We start from the raw sequence: 18,485 nt of genomic DNA, 5'->3' as shown, positions 1-18,485 counted from the left end.
GGTGGGGAGTTGAGGAGGGTGTGGATGGATTTGGGTGGGTTGAGGAGGGTGTGAATGGGTTTGGGTAGGGTGTTGAGGAGGGTGTGAATGGGTTTGGGTGGGGAGTTGAGGTGGGTGTGGATGGGTTTGGGTAGGGAGTTGAGGAGGGTGTGAATGGGTTTGGGTGGGGAGTTGAGGAGGGTGTGGATGGGTTTGGGTGGGTGTTTGAGGAGGGGTGTGGGATAAAGAGGGGTGGGGAATGGGAAGTGGCTGGTGGGATGGGGCAGTGAGACTGGGAGAAAGGGTGTAAGTGAAGTGGAGATCGAGGAGGTGGTGAGATGAGGGATCGGGGCTGGATGAAGAGATGGGGAGAAGTGATGGAGGTCGAGTGAAAAGTGAGATGGGGGGATGTGATGGGCAGATGGAGGAGTGCAGATGACGGGTGGAGTTGAGGAAGGTGGAGATTTACGGATTGGGTTCAGTGCGAGGGGTGGTGGGACTGGGATTGGGTTGGATTGTTATATGTGAGGGATGATGGGGACCCGTTGGTGATTCTGTCCCTACCCCCCACCCACACCCAAGCCGTCAGGAAAGGGTGGTGGTTGAGCAGGGAGGGAGGGAGAGACCGGCCTGTGGTAAGAGGGGCTCAGATTGCAGCCTGGGTGCTGCTGCAGGGAGCTCAGGGCTGACACATCACATCTTTATTGATGCCTCTCAGGTCCGGGTCGTAGCTGCTCCGGGAGAAACAGTCGACCAGCTTCTTGTCGCAGTCACAGACAGAGCGTGCACACGTTCCATGGGGGTCAACTGTGGGTGTGTGGGAGGAGAGAGAGGAGAGGCATCAGTACAGTCAGCCCACAGCCTGTCTGAGGGACAATCAGCTCCCTCACACATTCCCTCGGGAGCCCCGACTCTCAAAGTAACTGATCTCAAAGTCCCTTCACTGGAGGGTCCTAGAACATGGAACGTAGAACACAGAACATACAAAATGCTGGGGAACAGGGCAGGCAGCGTCTGTGCAAATGAATAAACAGTCATTGTTTTGGACAGAGACCCTTCATCAGGACTGGAAAGGAAAGGGGAAGATGCCAGCCCACGATGTTCTGCTGACCTTTTAACCTACTTTAAGATCAATCTAATCCTTCCCTCCTCCACAGCCTTCTATTTTTTAAATCTATCTACCTACGAGAGGTGACCTGATAGAGGTGCACAAAATAATAAGAGGCATAGATCTAGAGCAGTGATTCTCAACCGTAGTTTGGCTAATGCCCCCTTAGGAGCTCTTCTCAGGTTCCAGGGCCCCCCTTTCAAACCGGGATACAACACGAAGAGACAGACAGAAAATCATCTATTATTGAACACCAGGAAAACTTGAACATGAAGTATGGCGATAATGGATGCGAGAACCCTTGATTAAATATGTTGACCCGGTGCAGTCTGATTCGCAACTGACTCTGAAGTGAGGCTGTGTGGGAGGAGCTAAAGCAATGAATTTACCAGGTGCGCAGAATTCAAACGGTGTGTTGGAAAGATATTATAAATAGGGGGGAAACTACTGATTCCAATGAAGGGTGCTGCTTTTGGGTATTTCATCGGTTCAGTTACCAGGGCCCCCATAAACACTTGGGGCTCCCCTTCTCACAGTTTTCCGTCTGTGGCCCCCTTCAAACGTGCCAGAGAATGGCTGATCTAGAGGATAGCCACAGACTTTTTCCCAGGCTAATATGAGGGAGCAAAATTTTAAGATGCTTGAGGAAAGTATATGAAGGATGTTACAGGTAACTCTTTTTTCAGACAGTGGTGAGTGTGTGGACACACTGCAGGGGTGGTGGTAGCGACAGACACATTAGGGGCATTTAAAAACTCATATATGGGTAATAGAAAAATAGAGGTCTACATAGGATGGAAGAGTTGGATTGATAGCAGGTTAAAAGGATAGCACAACATTATGGGCTGAGAGCACATCCTGAACTGTGATGCTGTATGTTTAACAGGATGTGAGCTCCCAGTGAGCACAGGGTGCACCCAGAGAGCAGTGTGACAATAGACAACAGACAATAGACAGTAGGTGCAGGAGTAGGCCATTCGGCACTTCTAGCCAGCACTGCCATTCACTGTGATCATGGCTGATCATACACAATCAGTACCCCGTTCCTGCCCTCTCCCCGTATCCCTTGACCCCGCTATCTATAAGAGCTCTATCTAACTCTCTCTTGAATGCATCCAGAGACTTGGCCTCCACTGCCTTCTGGGGCAGAGCATTTCACATAATCACCACTCTCTGGGTGAAAAAGTTTTTCCGCAGCTCTGTTCTAAATGGCCTACCCCTTATTCTTAAACTGTGGCCTCTAGTTCTGGACTCACCCATCAGCGGGAACATGCTTCCTGCCTCTAGTGTGTCCAATCCCTTAATAATCTTATATGTTTCAATCAGATCCCTTCTCATCCTTCTAAATTCCAGTGTATACAAGCCCAGTCGCCCCAATCTTTCAACATATGACAGTCCCGCCATTCCGGGAATTAACCTTGTGAACCTACGCTGCACTCCCTCAATAGCAAGAATGTCCTTCCTCAAATTTGGAGACCAAAACTGCACACAATACTCCAGGTGTGGTCTCACCAGGGTCCTGTACAGCTGCAGAAGGACCTCTTTACTCCTATACTCAATTCCTCTTGTTATAAAAGCCAGCATGCCATTAGCTTTCTTCACTGCCTGCTGTACCTGCATGCTTGCTTTCATTGACTGATGTACAAGAACACCTAGATCTCGTTGTACTTCCCCTTTTCCTAACTTGACTCCATTTAGATAGTAATCTGCCTTCCTGTTCTTGCCACCAAAGTGGATAACCTCACATTTATCCACATAGTGTGGAACACTCACAGGATGAGTGTGTGGTCAGTAGTGCAGAATGTGACCCAACACAGCAGAAGTGGGGGACAGGTAGAACGAGAGTCACTAAACATCAAGATGGGAGATGGGAGCAGTACTAGGGTCATGTTGCACAATGTGTAACATCCTTCTCACCCTGTTGATGCAGGGAGAGACGCTGATCTCAGAATGAGTTAATAATGAACAGTTCATCGACGTGGAGGCTGAGGGGGACACACAGGAGTCAGGAGCAACACAGAGATGCAGGGGGATCTCAGAAGACCGGTCAGCATCCGTGGGGAGGAGTGGGCTGTCAACATTTCCTGTCAAGTCCCTTCCTCTAGTCCCTGGAAGAATATGATGTGAACCCTGACAAAACCCCACTAGTGGCTCCATCACAGGCACACGCATGACCAGAGAATAAAGGTGACATCAGACAAGTAGACATCTCTATGCCTGAGACCGTGTTCTGCTGAAATCCAAGGACCCTCTGGAATGAGTGAAGGATGGTTACTGACCGCATCGGAGGACAGACCCAACCTGGGATGGTCAGTCAGGCGTGAATGTAAAACATAGAACTTGGGACAGTACAACACATAAGTGGGCTTTTCGGCCCACAAAATTGTGTTGAACCAATTTAATAAGTAATCAAACGGCCAACTAATCAATCCCTTATGTTACACAGAGATCATATCCTGCCATTTCCCTCCCATTCATGTGCCTATCTAAACATCTCTTAAATGCCCCTGATGTATCTGCCTCTACCACCATCCCAAACAGCACATTCCACACACCCACCTCTCTCTGTGTAAGAGACACATCTTACATCTTGCCCCTTACATCTCCTTTGAAATTACCCCCTCTCACTTTAAAGCATGCTCACAGGTATTAGATATTTCAACCCCGGGGAAAAGATAGTGTCTGTCTACTTTATCTATGCCTCTAAGTCCTATAAACCTCTATCAGATCTCCTCTCAGCCTCCACTGCTCCGGAGAAAATGACCCAGGTTTGTCCAAACTCTTGTTTTAGCACATACCCTCTAATCCAGGCACCATCCTGGTAAACGTCTTCTGCACCCTCTCCAAAGCCGTCCTATAATGAGGTGACCAGAACTGTACTCAATACTCCAGATGTGGCCTTGTAAAACTGCAACATAACTTTCTGACTTTTAAGCTCAGTGCTTCGACTAATGCCTTGCTTTGCAGGCATGTCATATGATTTCTTAACCATCCTATCAAACTGTATAGCCGCTTACAGGGAAGTACAAACTTACACCACAAGATCCCTCTGCTCATCAATATTGTTAAGGGTCTTTCCTTTAACAGTCTATTGCCTCTTTGCATTTGACGTATCAAGGTGCAACACTTCACATTTGGCCAGGTTAATCTCAATCTGCTATTTCTCCACCCACGTATAAAACTGATTTATATCCTGCTCTGTTCTTTGCTAGTCTTCTCAGCTACCTACACTATCAACCTTCATATCATCAGCAAACTTTCTAACCAGACCATCTACATTTTCATTCAGATCATTTATACAGGTCACAAACAGCAGAGGTCCTAATACAGATCCCTGTGGAACGCCACTAGTCACAAGCGTCCAGATAGAATCAGTCCCTTCAACCAAGACGCTCTGTCTTGCATGGTCAAGACAGTTCTGAAACATATTTATGAACATACTTAGAACATAGAACAGTACAGCGCAGGACGTTTGGCTCACAATGCGGTGCTAACTTCTTAATTAAAATCAGATTCAGATTTATTATCACTGACGTACAGAATGTCACAACTGATTTATTTTCCCTCTCAACCCCACTTTTGCCTTCTCCCTGTAACCTTTTACACCCTTAATAATCAAGAACCTCTGCTTCAAATATACTCAATGACTTAGCCTCCACAACAGACTTTGTCGATCAATTCCACAAATTCACAATCCTCTGGCTAAAGAAACTCCTCCTCAACTCTGTTCTAAAGGGATGTCTCTATTCTGAGGCTGTGCCCTCTGGTCCTAGACTCTCCCACTATTGGAAACACCCTCTCCGTGTCCACTCTATCTTGGTCTTTCAATATTCAAGATCCCCATTCATTCTTCTAAACTCCAGCGAGTGCAGTCCCAGAGCCATCAAGTGGTTTCATTCCTGGGATCATTCTCATCTGGACCCACTCCAATGCCAACACATCCCAAGGGGCAGGAGGAACAGCCAGAGGTTGTGGTGCATATTGGCACCAATAACTTGGGCAAAAAAGGAGAAGAGGTTCTACACAGTGAGTATATAGATTTAGGAAAGAGGGTGAAGAAAAGGACTTTTCTTCAGTATTTACCAAGGAAAAGGATATGGAGGACCAGGAGACCAGTGTTGAGTGTATAAATATGTGAAGATATTTAGACATCAAGGAGGAGGAAGTATTGGGCTTCCTAATGAGTATTAAGGTGGATAAGACCCCGGGTTATTGAAGGAGGCAAGAAATTAGATTGTTGGGCCCTTGACCTGTATCTTTGTGTCCTCTCTAGTCACAGGCGAGCTCCCGGAGGACTGGCAAGTGGCTAATGTTGAACCTCTGTTTGAGAAGGGAACAAGGGAAACTCCTGGGAACTATAGACTGGTGTGCCTTGCGTCATTTGTAGGGATATTGCTGAAGAAAACTCTTAGGGATGGAATATATGAGTATTTGGAAACCCATGGAATAATTAGGGAGAAACACCATGGCTTTGCGCGTGGCAGGTCATGCCTCACCAACTTGATTGAGTTTTTTGACAAGCTGACAAGAAGGATTGATGAGGGTAGGGCAGTGGATGACAAATGTGTTTGATGAAGTCCCTTGTGAGAGGTTAATCCGGAGGATTAAGATGCTTGGGGTCCACAGCGAATTAACTGTTTGGATTCAGAACCACCTTGTGCATAGAAGACAGAGGGTAGTGGTTGAAGGGATGTATTTGAGCTGGAGGTCTGTAATTTGTGGAGTTCTACAGGGATCTGTGCTGGGACCTCTGCTGTTTGTGGTGTATATAAATGACATGCATGATACCAAGATTGGTGGAGTTGTGGATCGTGTGGAAGACTGGCGAAGGATACAGCATGATATAAAACAGTTGCAGATATGGGCAGAGAGATGGCAGATGGAGTTCAACAGAGATGAATGTGAGGTGTTGCACCTCGGTAGGAGACAGTCCACGGTTAGGGGCAAAATCCATACAGTGTTGCTGAGCAGAGAGATCTTGGGATTCAAGTTTATAGCTCCATGGAAGTGGCTACACAGGTCGATAAGGTGTTTAAGAAGGCTTATTGAATATTAGTCAAGGCATTGAGTTCAAAAGTCAGGAAGTTATGTTGCAACTTTATAAAACTCTAGTTAAGTCTCATCAGGAGTGTTGCTACAGTTCTGGTCACCCCACAATAGGAAGGATGTCGAGGCTTTGGAGAGGGTGCAGAAGAGGTTCACCAGGATGCTGCCTGGTTTAGAGAGCATGTGCTGTCACGAGAGGCTGGACAAACTTGAGTGCTAGAGGCTGAAAGGAGATCTGATAGAGGCTTACAAGATTATGAGAGGCATAGGTAGAGTGGACAGAGAGTATCTGCATCGCAGCGTTGAAATGTCTAACACCAGAGGACATGCATTGAAGGTGAGAGGAGATAGGTTCAAGGGAAATGTAAGGGGTACGTTTTTTACTCAGAGAGTTGTGGATACCTGGAATGTGCTGCCTGGTATAGTGGAAAAGGTAAAAAAGGTAGAGTCTTCAGAGATGTTTAAATAGACACATGGGTGTAAGGAAGATGGGGGGGACACAGACACGGTGTAGGTTAGAGAGATTAGTGTTTGGGTGTTTTTGATTTGCTTTTAAGCTGGTTCAGCACAACATTGTGGGCCAATTGGCCTGTACCTCTGCTGAACTGTTCTGTCTTTTCTTAGATAAGGGGCTCAAAGCTGTTCACAGTACACCAAGTATTGTCAGGAGATCAAAGGACAGGGTACACAGCCCCCTCCATATACATGGAGAGGTAGTGGAAAGTGTGAAAAACCTGAGGTTCCTTGGAGTTGTGTTGTCAAAACAGCCGACATGGACCACCAACACCTCGCTGACATGGACCACCAAACCAACACCTCGCTGACATGGACCACCAACACCTCGCTGACATGGACCACCAACACCTCGCTGACATGGATCACCATCACCTCGCTGACATGGACCCCCAACACCTCGCTGACATGGATCACCAACACCTCGCTGACATGGACCACCGACACCTCGCCGACATGGACCACCGACACCTCGCTGACATGGACCACCAACACCTCGCTGACGTGGACCACCAACACCTCACTGACATGGACCACCAACATCTCACTGACATGGACCACCAACATCTCACTGACATGGACCACCAACATCTCACTGACATGGACCACCGACACCTCGCTGACATGGATCACCAACACCTCACTGACATGGACCACCAACACCTCACTGACATGGACCACCAACACCTCACTGACATGGACCACCAACACCTCGCTGACATGGACCCCCATCACCTCGCTGACATGGACCACCGACACCTCGCTGACATGGATCACCAACACCTCACTGACATGGACCACCGACACCTCACTGACATGGATCACCAACACCTCACTGACATGGACCACCAACACCTCACTGACATGGACCACCAACACCTCACTGACATGGACCACCAACACCTCGCTGACATGGATCACCAACACCTCACTGACATGGACCACCAACACCTCACTGACATGGACCACCGACACCTCGCTGACATGGACCACCGACACCTCGCTGACATGGACCACCGACACCTCGCTGACATGGACCACCAACACCTCGCTGACATGGACCACCAACACCTCGCTGACATGGACCACCAACACCTCGCTGACATGGATCACCAACACCTCGCTGACATGGATCACCATCACCTCGCTGACATGGATCACCATCACCTCGCTGACATGGACCACCAACACCTCACTGACATGGACCACAAACACCTCACTGACATGGACCACAAACACCTCGCTGACATGGACCACCAACACCTCGCTGACATGGATCACCAACACCTCGCTGACGTGGACCACCATCACCTCGCTGACATGGACCACCAACACCTCACTGACATGGATCACCATCACCTCACTGACATGGACCACCAACACCTCACTGACATGGATCACCAACACCTCGCTGACATGGACCACCAACACCTCACTGACATGGACCACCAACACCTCACTGACATGGACCACCAACACCTCGCTGACATGGATCACCATCACCTCACTGACATGGACCACCATCAACTCGCTGACATGGACCACCAACACCTCGCTGACATGGACCACCAACACCTCACTGACATGGACCACCGACACCTCACTGACATGGATCACCAACACCTCACTGACATGGACCACCAACACCTCGCTGACATGGACCACCATCACCTCGCTGACATGGACCACCAACACCTCACTGACATGGATCACCATCACCTCACTGACATGGACCACCAACACCTCACTGACATGGATCACCAACACCTCGCTGACATGGACCACCAACACCTCACTGACATGGACCACCAACACCTCGCTGACATGGACCACCAACACCTCGCTGACATGGACCACCAACACCTCGCTGACATGGACCACCAACACCTCGCTGACATGGACCACCAACACCTCGCTGACATGGACCACCAACACCTCGCTGACATGGACCACCAACACCTCGCTGACATGGACCACCAACACCTCGCTGACATGAACCACCAACACCTCGCTGACATGGACCACCAACACCTCGCTAACATGGACCACCAACACCTCGCTGACATGGACCACCAACACCTCACTGACATGGACCACCAACACCTCGCTGACATGGACCACCAACACCTCGCTGACATGGACCACCAACACCTCGCTGACATGGACCACCAACACCTCGCTGACATGGACCACCAACACCTCGCTGACATGGACCACCAAACCAACACCTCGCTGACATGGACCACCAACACCTCGCTGACATGGACCACCAACACCTCGCTGACATGGATCACCATCACCTCGCTGACATGGACCCCCAACACCTCGCTGACATGGATCACCAACACCTCGCTGACATGGACCACCAACACCTCACTGACATGGACCACCAACACCTTGCTGACATGGACCACCGACACCTCGCTGACATGGACCACTAACACCTCGCTGACATGGACCACCGACACCTCGATGCCTGTAAAAAAGACACAACAAAGACTCCTCTTCCTCAGAAAGCTGAAACAGGCCGAACTCCCACAAAAGCTGTTGCTTAACTTCTACAAAGGACAATTGAAACCATCCTGAGTCACAGTGCCACAGTGTGGTATGCCAGCTGCACAGCCGCTGAGCGACAAGACCTGCATCGCGTGGTGAAGGCGGCCCAGTGAATTGTCAGGATGGAGCTCCCAGGACTGGACACCGTCTATTCCAGCAGACTCAGGAGGAAAGTAATCAGCATAACCTGAGACACCACACACCCCGGCCACTCCCTGTTTGACCTGCTGCCATCCAGCAAAAGGTTCAGGACACTAAAAGCCAAAACAAATAGACTGAGGAACAGCTTCTACCCCAGAGCTGTGGCCTCCATCACACCACTCCCACAGAACAATGACTGAAACTGTGAGCACACACAAGGACTCAAATACTTGCACTAACGGCACTTTGTGCATTACTGTGATATTCTGGTGCTGCTGCAACTTATTTTCTGCTACTGAGCTATTTAATACTGTTTTTGTATTACTGTCTTGTTTTTATCTACCACTTTGTTTGATTGCCTGAGAGGAAGCCAAACAGAGTTTCATTGTATCTATGTATAATGACAATACAGGTCATTCATTCATTCAAAGATCATTCATAACCAATGCCTTATAAAGCCTCAGCATCCTTGCTTTTAATTTCTAGTCCCAACAAATGAATTCTAACATTATATTTGCCTTCCGTGTTACTGACTCAGCCTGCGTGTTAATCTTCAAGGAAACCTGCTCTTGGACTCCCAACCCCCAAGCACCTCTGATTTCTGAATTTGCCCCCTTTTAGAAAATAGTCTCCATCTTTTGGTAAGACGGCAAAGCGGTTACACACAGCAGCCTCTCGGGGGCCAAGCGAAGGTGCTTTTCTCTTTGTTAAATGTGTTTTTATACATGGTAAGACTATTCTTGACTCCACGAACTACGAGTACAGCAGCTCAACTGTACCAGCGGACTGCTTACTGCTGGCCGCGGTGGTTCAGAGAAGGCAAGTCAGCCCATCAGGCCAAGAGAGTTGGACCGGGCTATCGGGCTGCAGGAGGAGCTGGTTTAAGTTTGGAAGAACTGACCCTGGTGCAGACCATTCTGCTGCTTGCTACTCAGAGGCACTAGATCTGATGTCTTCATTTGGCGTGCAGTGAAACCATGAGCGACTGACTTGGAATTTTCTTTTGCAAACACAAGACCCTGCTGGACACTGATTGACACAAAGCTACTTCCTTGTTTGGTGGCGAGGCAGCAGTGTCGCCTCAGTCATAATGAGGAGTTGGTCTCAAGACACAGGCTTGCGTTGTAGTGTGGCGTTTGTGGTGGTGGGGGGGAGGCCTCCAATTGGTGCTGCCCTCCAGTGTTGGATCAGTGGAATTACAGCGTGGACTTCAGGAAACAATCAATTTGCTGGACATTGCTCAGGGTCTTGGGCTGAAAATTCTTAAATGACTTTGTTCTTTGTTTTCCCTTTCTCGCTATTTTAAATGTGCACGTATGTTTTAGCACCTTGGCCCCAGAGGATCACTGTCATTCAGCTGTATCCATGAATGACATTTAAACTTGATTTGATATTGTTGATCTTTATTCCTTCTACCAAAGTGCATGGCCATACCCTTCCAAACACTGTACTCTATCTGCCACATCTTTGCCCATTCTCCAAAACTGTCTAAGTCATTCTGCAGGCTCCCTGCTTCCTCAACACCACTTGCCCTCCCATCTGTCTCTGTAATGTCTGCAAACTTGGCACCCAAGCCATCATTCTGCCATCTAAATCATTGGCATATAACGTGAAAAGAAGCAGTCCCAACACCAGCCCCAGTGGAACACCGCTCGTCACCAGCAGCCAACCCGAAAAGGCCCCCATTCCTTGCCTCCAGCAAGTTAGCCAGACTTCTGTCTGTGCTGGAATCATTCCTGTAATACACTACACGCTGCATCTGCAAAGGAAACAGCATTCTGAAGGACCCCACGCACCCCTCATACAATCTCTTCTCCCTCCTGCCGTCTGGGAAAAGGCTCCGAAGCATTCAGGCTCTCACGACCAGACTATGTAACAGTTTCTTTCCCCAAACTATCAGACTCCTCAATACCCAGAGCCTGGACTGACAACTTACTTCCCTATTGTCTTGTTTATTATTTATGGTAATGCCTGCACAGTTTTATGCACTTTATGCAGTCCTGGGTAGGTCTGTAGTCTAGTGTAGTTTTTTTTCTGTGTTGTTTTTTACATAGTTCAGTCTAGTTTTTGTACTGTGTCATGTAACACCCTGGTCCTGAAAAACATTGTCTCATTTTTACTATGTACTGTACCAGCAGTTATGGTCGAAATGACAATAAAAGTGACTTGACTTGACTTCTGCTGAGTGACACCCTCAAATTTCTGTCATACTGCTGGTGTCTCCCACAATGAAAACTAACGCAAAATAGTTCCTGAGTTTCTCTGCCACTTCTTTCCCCCAATACTACCTCTCCGGCATCATTTCCAGAGGTCTGATATCCACTCTCACCTCTCTTTTACTCTTTATATCTCTGAAAAAGGTTTTGGTATCCTCTTTTATATTACTGGTAACCCACAGGTATGTAACACATCGGTGTATAACATGCAAAAGCATAATGTGCAGGTTTGTAACGGACCGGTGTGGTGTATAATATACAGGTGCACAATGTGTGAGGATGTAACGAATGGGTGTATGACCCACTGCTGCAGTCCGAACAGGCATTTTGCCTGCTCAGGGACAGAATCCCTGACGCATTGATTTCTGTGAAGGATCCTCAGCTGGAGTCTGCACTTACCGCAGGCGAGGGACTGCTTACGCCCACAGATCCACGTGTAGTGGGTCCAGTAGGGGTAGTGATACCAGCGGCACCCACCTTTGGACTCCAGCTTCCCGTAGCAAATATCATGTAGACGGCAACATCTGGGAGAGACAGAGGCAGAGTCAAGCATTACGGGGAGTGTCAAGATGACAGGAGGTGTAGGGAAGCGCGGAGTGTGTCTGGCAGTGCAGGGTGTGTTAATCAACAATAACATTGGCAGCTGGACCACTGAGAGACTGTTCAAACTGTTCAACCTTCTCCCCACACCGCCCCCACCAAACCTCGTCCATCTGCTCCTTCGTTTATTTAACTCTCGTTTTACCTGATCCAGTCCCCAGCACTGCCCCTCCCCAATGACTCTTATCTTCCCCAGACCCACATACAGTGACCCTCACAACGGGACGGTCAAAGAGGCATCGACCGATTCGAGAACATAGCTCATGAGGATACGCTGAGTGAGTTAGGGCTTTCCTCTTTGGAGTGAAGGAGGATGAGAGGTGACTTGATAGGGGTGTACAAGATGATAAGGGGCATAGGAGCAGACAGCCAGAGGCTTTTTCCCACGGCAGCAATACAAGGGGGCACAATTTTCAGGTGATTGGAGGAAAGTATGGGAATGGAGGGGATGTCAAAAGCAAGGCTTTTACAGATATAGTGGTGGGGTGTGGAATACCCTAACAGGGGTCGTGGTTGAGGCAAATACTTTAGGGACATTTAAGTACTTTAGGGACATTTGATAGACACGTGGGTGATAGAATATTGGACAGTTATGTGGGAAGGAAGGGTTAGATGAATTTTGGAGTAGGTTAAAAGGTTGACACAATATCATGGGCCAAAGGGCCCGTACTGGGCTATAATGTTCTACTTTCAATGTATTGATGGTCTCAGTTGAAACGGCAACTCGTCATTCTTTTCCCTTGATGCTGCCTGACTTGCTGAGTTGTTTCTTTATGTTCTATGTTCATCCCACCAGCTGCAGTTGAGCCAGTTTTCACTGCGACTTCTTTGTTCCTGTACTGTGTCTCTGAAGACAATAGGTGCAGGAGTGGCCATTCGGCCCTTTGAGCCAGCACCACCATTCAATGTGATCATGGCTGATCATTCACAATCAGTACCCCGTTCCTGCCCTCTCCCCATATCCCTTGACTCCGCTATCTTTAAGAGCTCTATCTAACCCTTTCTAGAAAGCATTCAGAGAATTGGCCTCCACTGCATTTTGAGGCAGAGCACTCCATAGATCCACAACTCTCTGGGTGAAAAAGTTTTTCCTCAACTCTGTTCTAAACCCCTACCCCTTATTCTTAAACTGTGTCCTCTTGTTCTGGACTCCCCCAACATCAGGAAGATGTTTCCTGCCTCTAGCGTGTCCAATCCCTTAATAATCTTATTTGCCCTGGTTGCCAAGGACATTGCCTGCCAGTCCCATCACTTTCAATGAACTCTGCTCACACCCCAGTCTTTTGTACACCGCCTTACCTTTCCCCTGTGACCACAGTTTGTACTGCAAGGGACTAGGGATTGTCAGCAAATGCAGGAATAGTCAATACAGGGAGTAAAATTCCTGGCCATAGAGGTCATTGCTGAGACTTCAGGTTGTAGGGATAGTTTTGGGAATAGAGAGGGGGGGTTAGGATTTAGGGACAGGGATGTGGGCGAGTTAAAGGTCGGGCCTCCTCCCCGCGCTTGAAGGTCTGCAATGGGGACAATGGACATTGGTAGGTGTTGGTCAGTGGATGAGGACTACTGAGACTGAGGGCTTCTGGCCCCCGGATCAGTGAGTACCCCCCTCCCCCACTCCCGGGACCGGATGGCCATGTGAGGGCTGGTGACCCCCAAGCTACGCGAGTCGTAGAGTCCAGAGTTCGAGTTCGGTGTCTCAATGCTGAAGACCGAAAGTTGATCAGGAGTTGAGGCCCGATGGCCAAAACTCTGGGCCTGCGATACCCGGGGCACGATATCGGTCTACTGGAGCCTAGAGGTTTAGAGGGCTGTCCTGGGGTTGGGGGATCATCGGTGTGTGGGGGTGCGTGAGAGGGAGGGTTGGAAGGAGGAAGGGGGTTTGTTTTGCTGTCATTGCTTGTTGAGTTCAGTTGTTCTGCTCCACATCGTGGACATTCAGTGTAGGGCCAGAACGTGTGGCCGCACTTGCGGGCTGTGCCCAGCACACCCTCTCACTCTGTAGGTCGTTGACAGAAGTGACACATTTCACAGTGTGCGTTGATGTACATTTGTCAAATAAATCTGAAGCTGAATCTATAATGTGTCAGGGAGTACTCTGGGTTAGCGAGCATCTGCAAGCTATAGGGAGCGTCTGTCAAGGGAGCATCATTCAATGCAATGATTAAGGGATCATCACTCAATTCTGAAAGAAAAGGACTATTAATGAAAGGGACTCACTCAATGCAATGAGTAAAGGAGCTGTGCTCATTGAGAGGGACTATCACTCATTGAAAGGAGCAAGGGACCATCTCTAAATCCAAGGAGTGAAGAACCGTTACTCAATGCAAGAAAAAGAGGGACCATCACTCAATGCAAGGAGAGAGTGCTGGATGAACTCTGCAAATCAGGCAGCATCTATGGAGGGGAACAAACAGTCAATACAGAGAACCTCTCAAGGGACTAGGGAACGTCCATCAATATAGGGCAAAAGAATGTTTGTCAATACTGGAAGCGAAGGAGAGTGCCAGACAGGAAGATTTAAAATGTCATTCATTGCAGGGAGCTGGGGAGTGTCCATCAATGCAGGCAACACAGCAAATTGTCAGATCATGCAGATGGGAAAATTTGGGCAAGAGTAGTTCAGTTAACCTGTGCTTTCAGAGTCATGAGCAGATTATTCATGCTTCAAAGTCTGGTCTGGTAATTACCGGCCAGGCCGTTACAGGATACACCATTACAGGGCAGGTAATTACTGGGCAGTCCATTACAGGACTGCTGATGTACATTGGGTCTGGACCCTTTAGGACTGGGGGGGTGGGGAATGAGCTGGTCCAACAAGGGAGTGACTCTGATGAGCAGAGGATAAGAACTAAGGAAGTTAAACGAGGATAGGACTGGAGTAGGCCACTCGGCCCCTCAGTCCTGTCCACCATTCGATGTGATCCCACCTGATCTGCCCCACCCAGGCCTCATCTTACGTTCGGTGCCACTTCCCCGTCACCCTCAATCCCCTGATCTGTCAAAACTATCTCTCCCTCCCCCAGTGATCCGGCTCCCTAATCCTCCAGTGCAGAGCATTCCAGAGGCTTCCCACTCAAAATTAGGAGATTTAGATCAGATATTTGGAGGGAACTCAGTCTGGGGAGGCCTGGAATGGGAACTGCTTTGCCCCTAACTGTGGAGGGTTGTGGGCACAGCTCAACACGGCACAGGAACCAGCCTCCCCTCCATCGACTCTGTCTGCACTCCTCACTGCATAATCAAAGACCCCACCCACCCTGGGTATTCTCTCTTCCCCCTCTCCCAATGGGCAGGAGATACAAAAACCTGAAAGCACATCCCACCAGGATCAAGGACAGCTTCTAACCTGCTAATATGACTATTGTACGGTTCCCTAGTATGATAAGATGGACTCTTGACCTTATTATCTACATCGTTATGATAGACTCTCAGTGCAGAAACAGGCCCTTTGGTCCATCTAGTCCATGCAAACTGTTATTCTGCCTAGTCCCATTGATCTACCCCTGGACCATAATCGCCTTCCTCAACTCTCTTGCCAATGCAGCCACCCAGGTTTCTCATTAACGTTACAATCGAACCCATTTCCACTGGCAGCTCGCTCCACGCTCTCACCATCCTCTGAGTGAGGAAGTTTCCTCACAGATTTTTCTTAAATATTTCACCTTTCAACTTTAATGCAAAAACCTCCAGCTCCAGTCTCACCCAACCTCAGTGAAAACAGCCAGCTTGCATTTACCCTGTGTATACCCCTATATACCTCTATCAAATCTCCCCTCATTCTCCTACACTTCGGTGAATAAAGTCCTATCTTGCACCTTATTGTCAGCCTGCACCGCACTTTCTCAGTAGCTGTTACACTTTAGTCTGCACTCTCTTATTTTTCTCTCAATACAATGTGTAAGGATTTGATCTGTAGGAATGGATTGCAAAACAAGGTTTTCACTGTATCTCACTACATGCGAAAATAACAAAGCACTTGCAATTCCAGGGCCTGTGGAACATCCCAAAAGATACCTACAGTGTTAGGAGCTCAGGGGCAGGAGACTGGACCCCTATGTCCATCTGGACTCTTTCTGTGCCTTCACCCCAGGGTGCTGCAACCACACCTCCTGGGAGCAACAACCCAACTCTCAGTGCCAACAACCCCTTCCCTCACCAAAACAACCCCTTCCCTCACCAAAACAACCCCTTCCCTCACCAAAACAACCCAATTGGGGGCCAAGGTGGTGAGCAGTTAGCACGAAGATGTAACAGCCTGGAGTGACAGAGTTCAGAGCTTAATTCAACCTTCCTCCATAAGGAGTTTATATGTCCTTCCCATGAGCCCGCTGGTTTCCTCCGTGTCCCCCGGTTTCTTCCCGCAGAGTTACGACGTACTGGTCAACAGATTAATTGGTCATTGTAAATTGTCCCATGTTGATGCTAACTTTAAGTTGGGGTTGCTGGGCACTGAGCTCGAAGGGGCTATTCCATGTTGTATCTCTAAATTAAAAAAATAGATAAATCCAACTCACTTCCAAACGTCCACAGACTGTGGGGCCGTGTGGTGAAGGGTGCAGAGGTGTGGAGAGGTGTCTGGGGCAGGGTGGTGAAGGGTGCAGAGGTGTGGAGAGGTGTCTGGGGCAGGGTGGTGAAGGGTGCAGAGGTGTGGAGAGGTGTCTGGGGCAGGGTGGTGAAGGGTGCAGAGGTGTGGAGAGGTGTCTGGGGCAGGGTGGTGAAGGGTGCAGAGGAGTGGAGAGGTGTCTGGGGCAGGGTGGTGAAGGGTGCAGAGGAGTGGAGAGGTGTCTGGGGCAGGGTGGTGAAGGGTGCAGAGGAGTGGAGAGGTGTCTGGGGCAGGGTGGTGAAGGGTGCAGAGGTGTGGAGAGGTGTCTGGGGCAGGGTGGTGAAGGGTGCAGAGGTGTGGAGAGGTGTCTGGGGCAGGGTGGTGAAGGGTGCAGAGGTGTGGAGAGGTGTCTGGGGCAGGGTGGTGAAGGGTGCAGAGGAGTGGAGAGGTGTCTGGGGCAGGGTGGTGAAGGGTGCAGAGGAGTGGAGAGGTGTCTGGGACAGGGTGGTGAAGGGTGCAGAGGAGTGGAGAGGTGTCTGGGACAGGGTGGTGAAGGGTGCAGAGGAGTGGAGAGGTGTCTGGGACAGGGTGGTGAAGGGTGCAGAGGTGTGGAGAGGTGTCTGGGGCAGGGTGGTGAAGGGTGCAGAGGAGTGGTGACATGTAGAGGGCAGAGAGTTGAAGGGTGCAGAGGTGTGGAGAGGTGTCTGGGGCAGGGTGGTGAAGGGTGCAGAGGAGTGGAGAGGTGTCTGGGGCAGGGTGGTGAAGGGTGCAGAGGAGTGGAGAGGTGTCTGGGGCAGGGTGGTGAAGGGTGCAGAGGTGTGGAGAGGTGTCTGGGGCAGGGTGGTGAAGGGTGCAGAGGTGTGGAGAGGTGTCTGGGGCAGGGTGGTGAAGGGTGCAGAGGTGTGGAGAGGTGTCTGGGGCAGGGTGGTGAAGGGTGCAGAGGAGTGGAGAGGTGTCTGGGGCAGGGTGGTGAAGGGTGCAGAGGAGTGGAGAGGTGTCTGGGACAGGGTGGTGAAGGGTGCAGAGGAGTGGAGAGGTGTCTGGGACAGGGTGGTGAAGGGTGCAGAGGAGTGGAGAGGTGTCTGGGACAGGGTGGTGAAGGGTGCAGAGGTGTGGAGAGGTGTCTGGGGCAGGGTGGTGAAGGGTGCAGAGGAGTGGTGACATGTAGAGGGCAGAGAGTTGAAGGGTGCAGAGGTGTGGAGAGGTGTCTGGTCCGGGCTGTTCCCGTGCCTCACCCGTCTATGCCGTCTAGGGGCTGGCCTTGGCCGCCAATGCCGCAGTAACAGCCGTAGTCTAAGTAGTCGATCCACGTGAGCCAGCGGCCTTCACCCACACGACATTCGATCATGCTCCCCAGCTGTTCCAGTTGACGCTTGAAACGGCCTCCACCCACGGGCAGTACCAGACCTGCGGGGACAGACAGGAGGATCACTGAGAGTCACCAGGGAGGGGGGAGGAATGTGGAGAGGGGGAGTGGTGAGTGACATGGAGGAATATGACAGGGGGAGGGGTGAGTGACATGGAGGAATATGACAGGGGGAGGGGTGAGTGACGTGGAGGATTATGACAGGGGGAGGGGTGAGTGACGTGGAGGATTATGACAGGGGGAGGGGATGAGTGATTTGGAGTGGGGGGGGATGTGGAGAATGGTGAGGGATGTGCAGGGGGACATCGGGAGGGGTTGAGTGATGTGGACTGGGTGGGAGATGTGGAGAGGGGTGAAGGATGTGGAGAGGGGTGAGGGATGTGGAGAATGGTGAGGGATGTAGAGAATGGTGAG

The 18,485-nt window shown here is 49.9% G+C and overlaps 1 protein-coding gene across 2 annotated transcripts in view; it reads right to left on the bottom strand.

Annotated features, from left to right (window-relative positions):
- Window positions 1-314: 314 nt before the first annotated feature.
- The window catches only part of LOC132392915 (acidic phospholipase A2 E-like), a 43,013-nt gene continuing 24,842 nt past the window's right edge, over window positions 315-18,485 (bottom strand). The window contains exons 3-5 of one of the 2 annotated variants that reach the window (XM_059967480.1): window positions 17,941-18,112; window positions 11,959-12,083; window positions 315-786 (exon numbers count right to left, since the gene is read on the bottom strand). In XM_059967480.1, coding sequence (XP_059823463.1) covers window positions 659-786; window positions 11,959-12,083; window positions 17,941-18,112 — 425 coding nt within the window. In that variant the 3' untranslated portion in view covers window positions 315-658. The remainder of the gene's footprint in view (window positions 787-11,958; window positions 12,084-17,940; window positions 18,113-18,485) is intronic. The other variant, XM_059967481.1, reaches the window with a different exon arrangement.

This window comes from Hypanus sabinus, chromosome 4 (assembly GCF_030144855.1).
Source record: "Hypanus sabinus isolate sHypSab1 chromosome 4, sHypSab1.hap1, whole genome shotgun sequence".
Lineage (NCBI taxonomy): Eukaryota > Metazoa > Chordata > Chondrichthyes > Myliobatiformes > Dasyatidae > Hypanus > Hypanus sabinus.
Note: the sequence above shows the minus strand (reverse complement) of the source record. Positions and strands in the feature narration are given on the sequence as shown.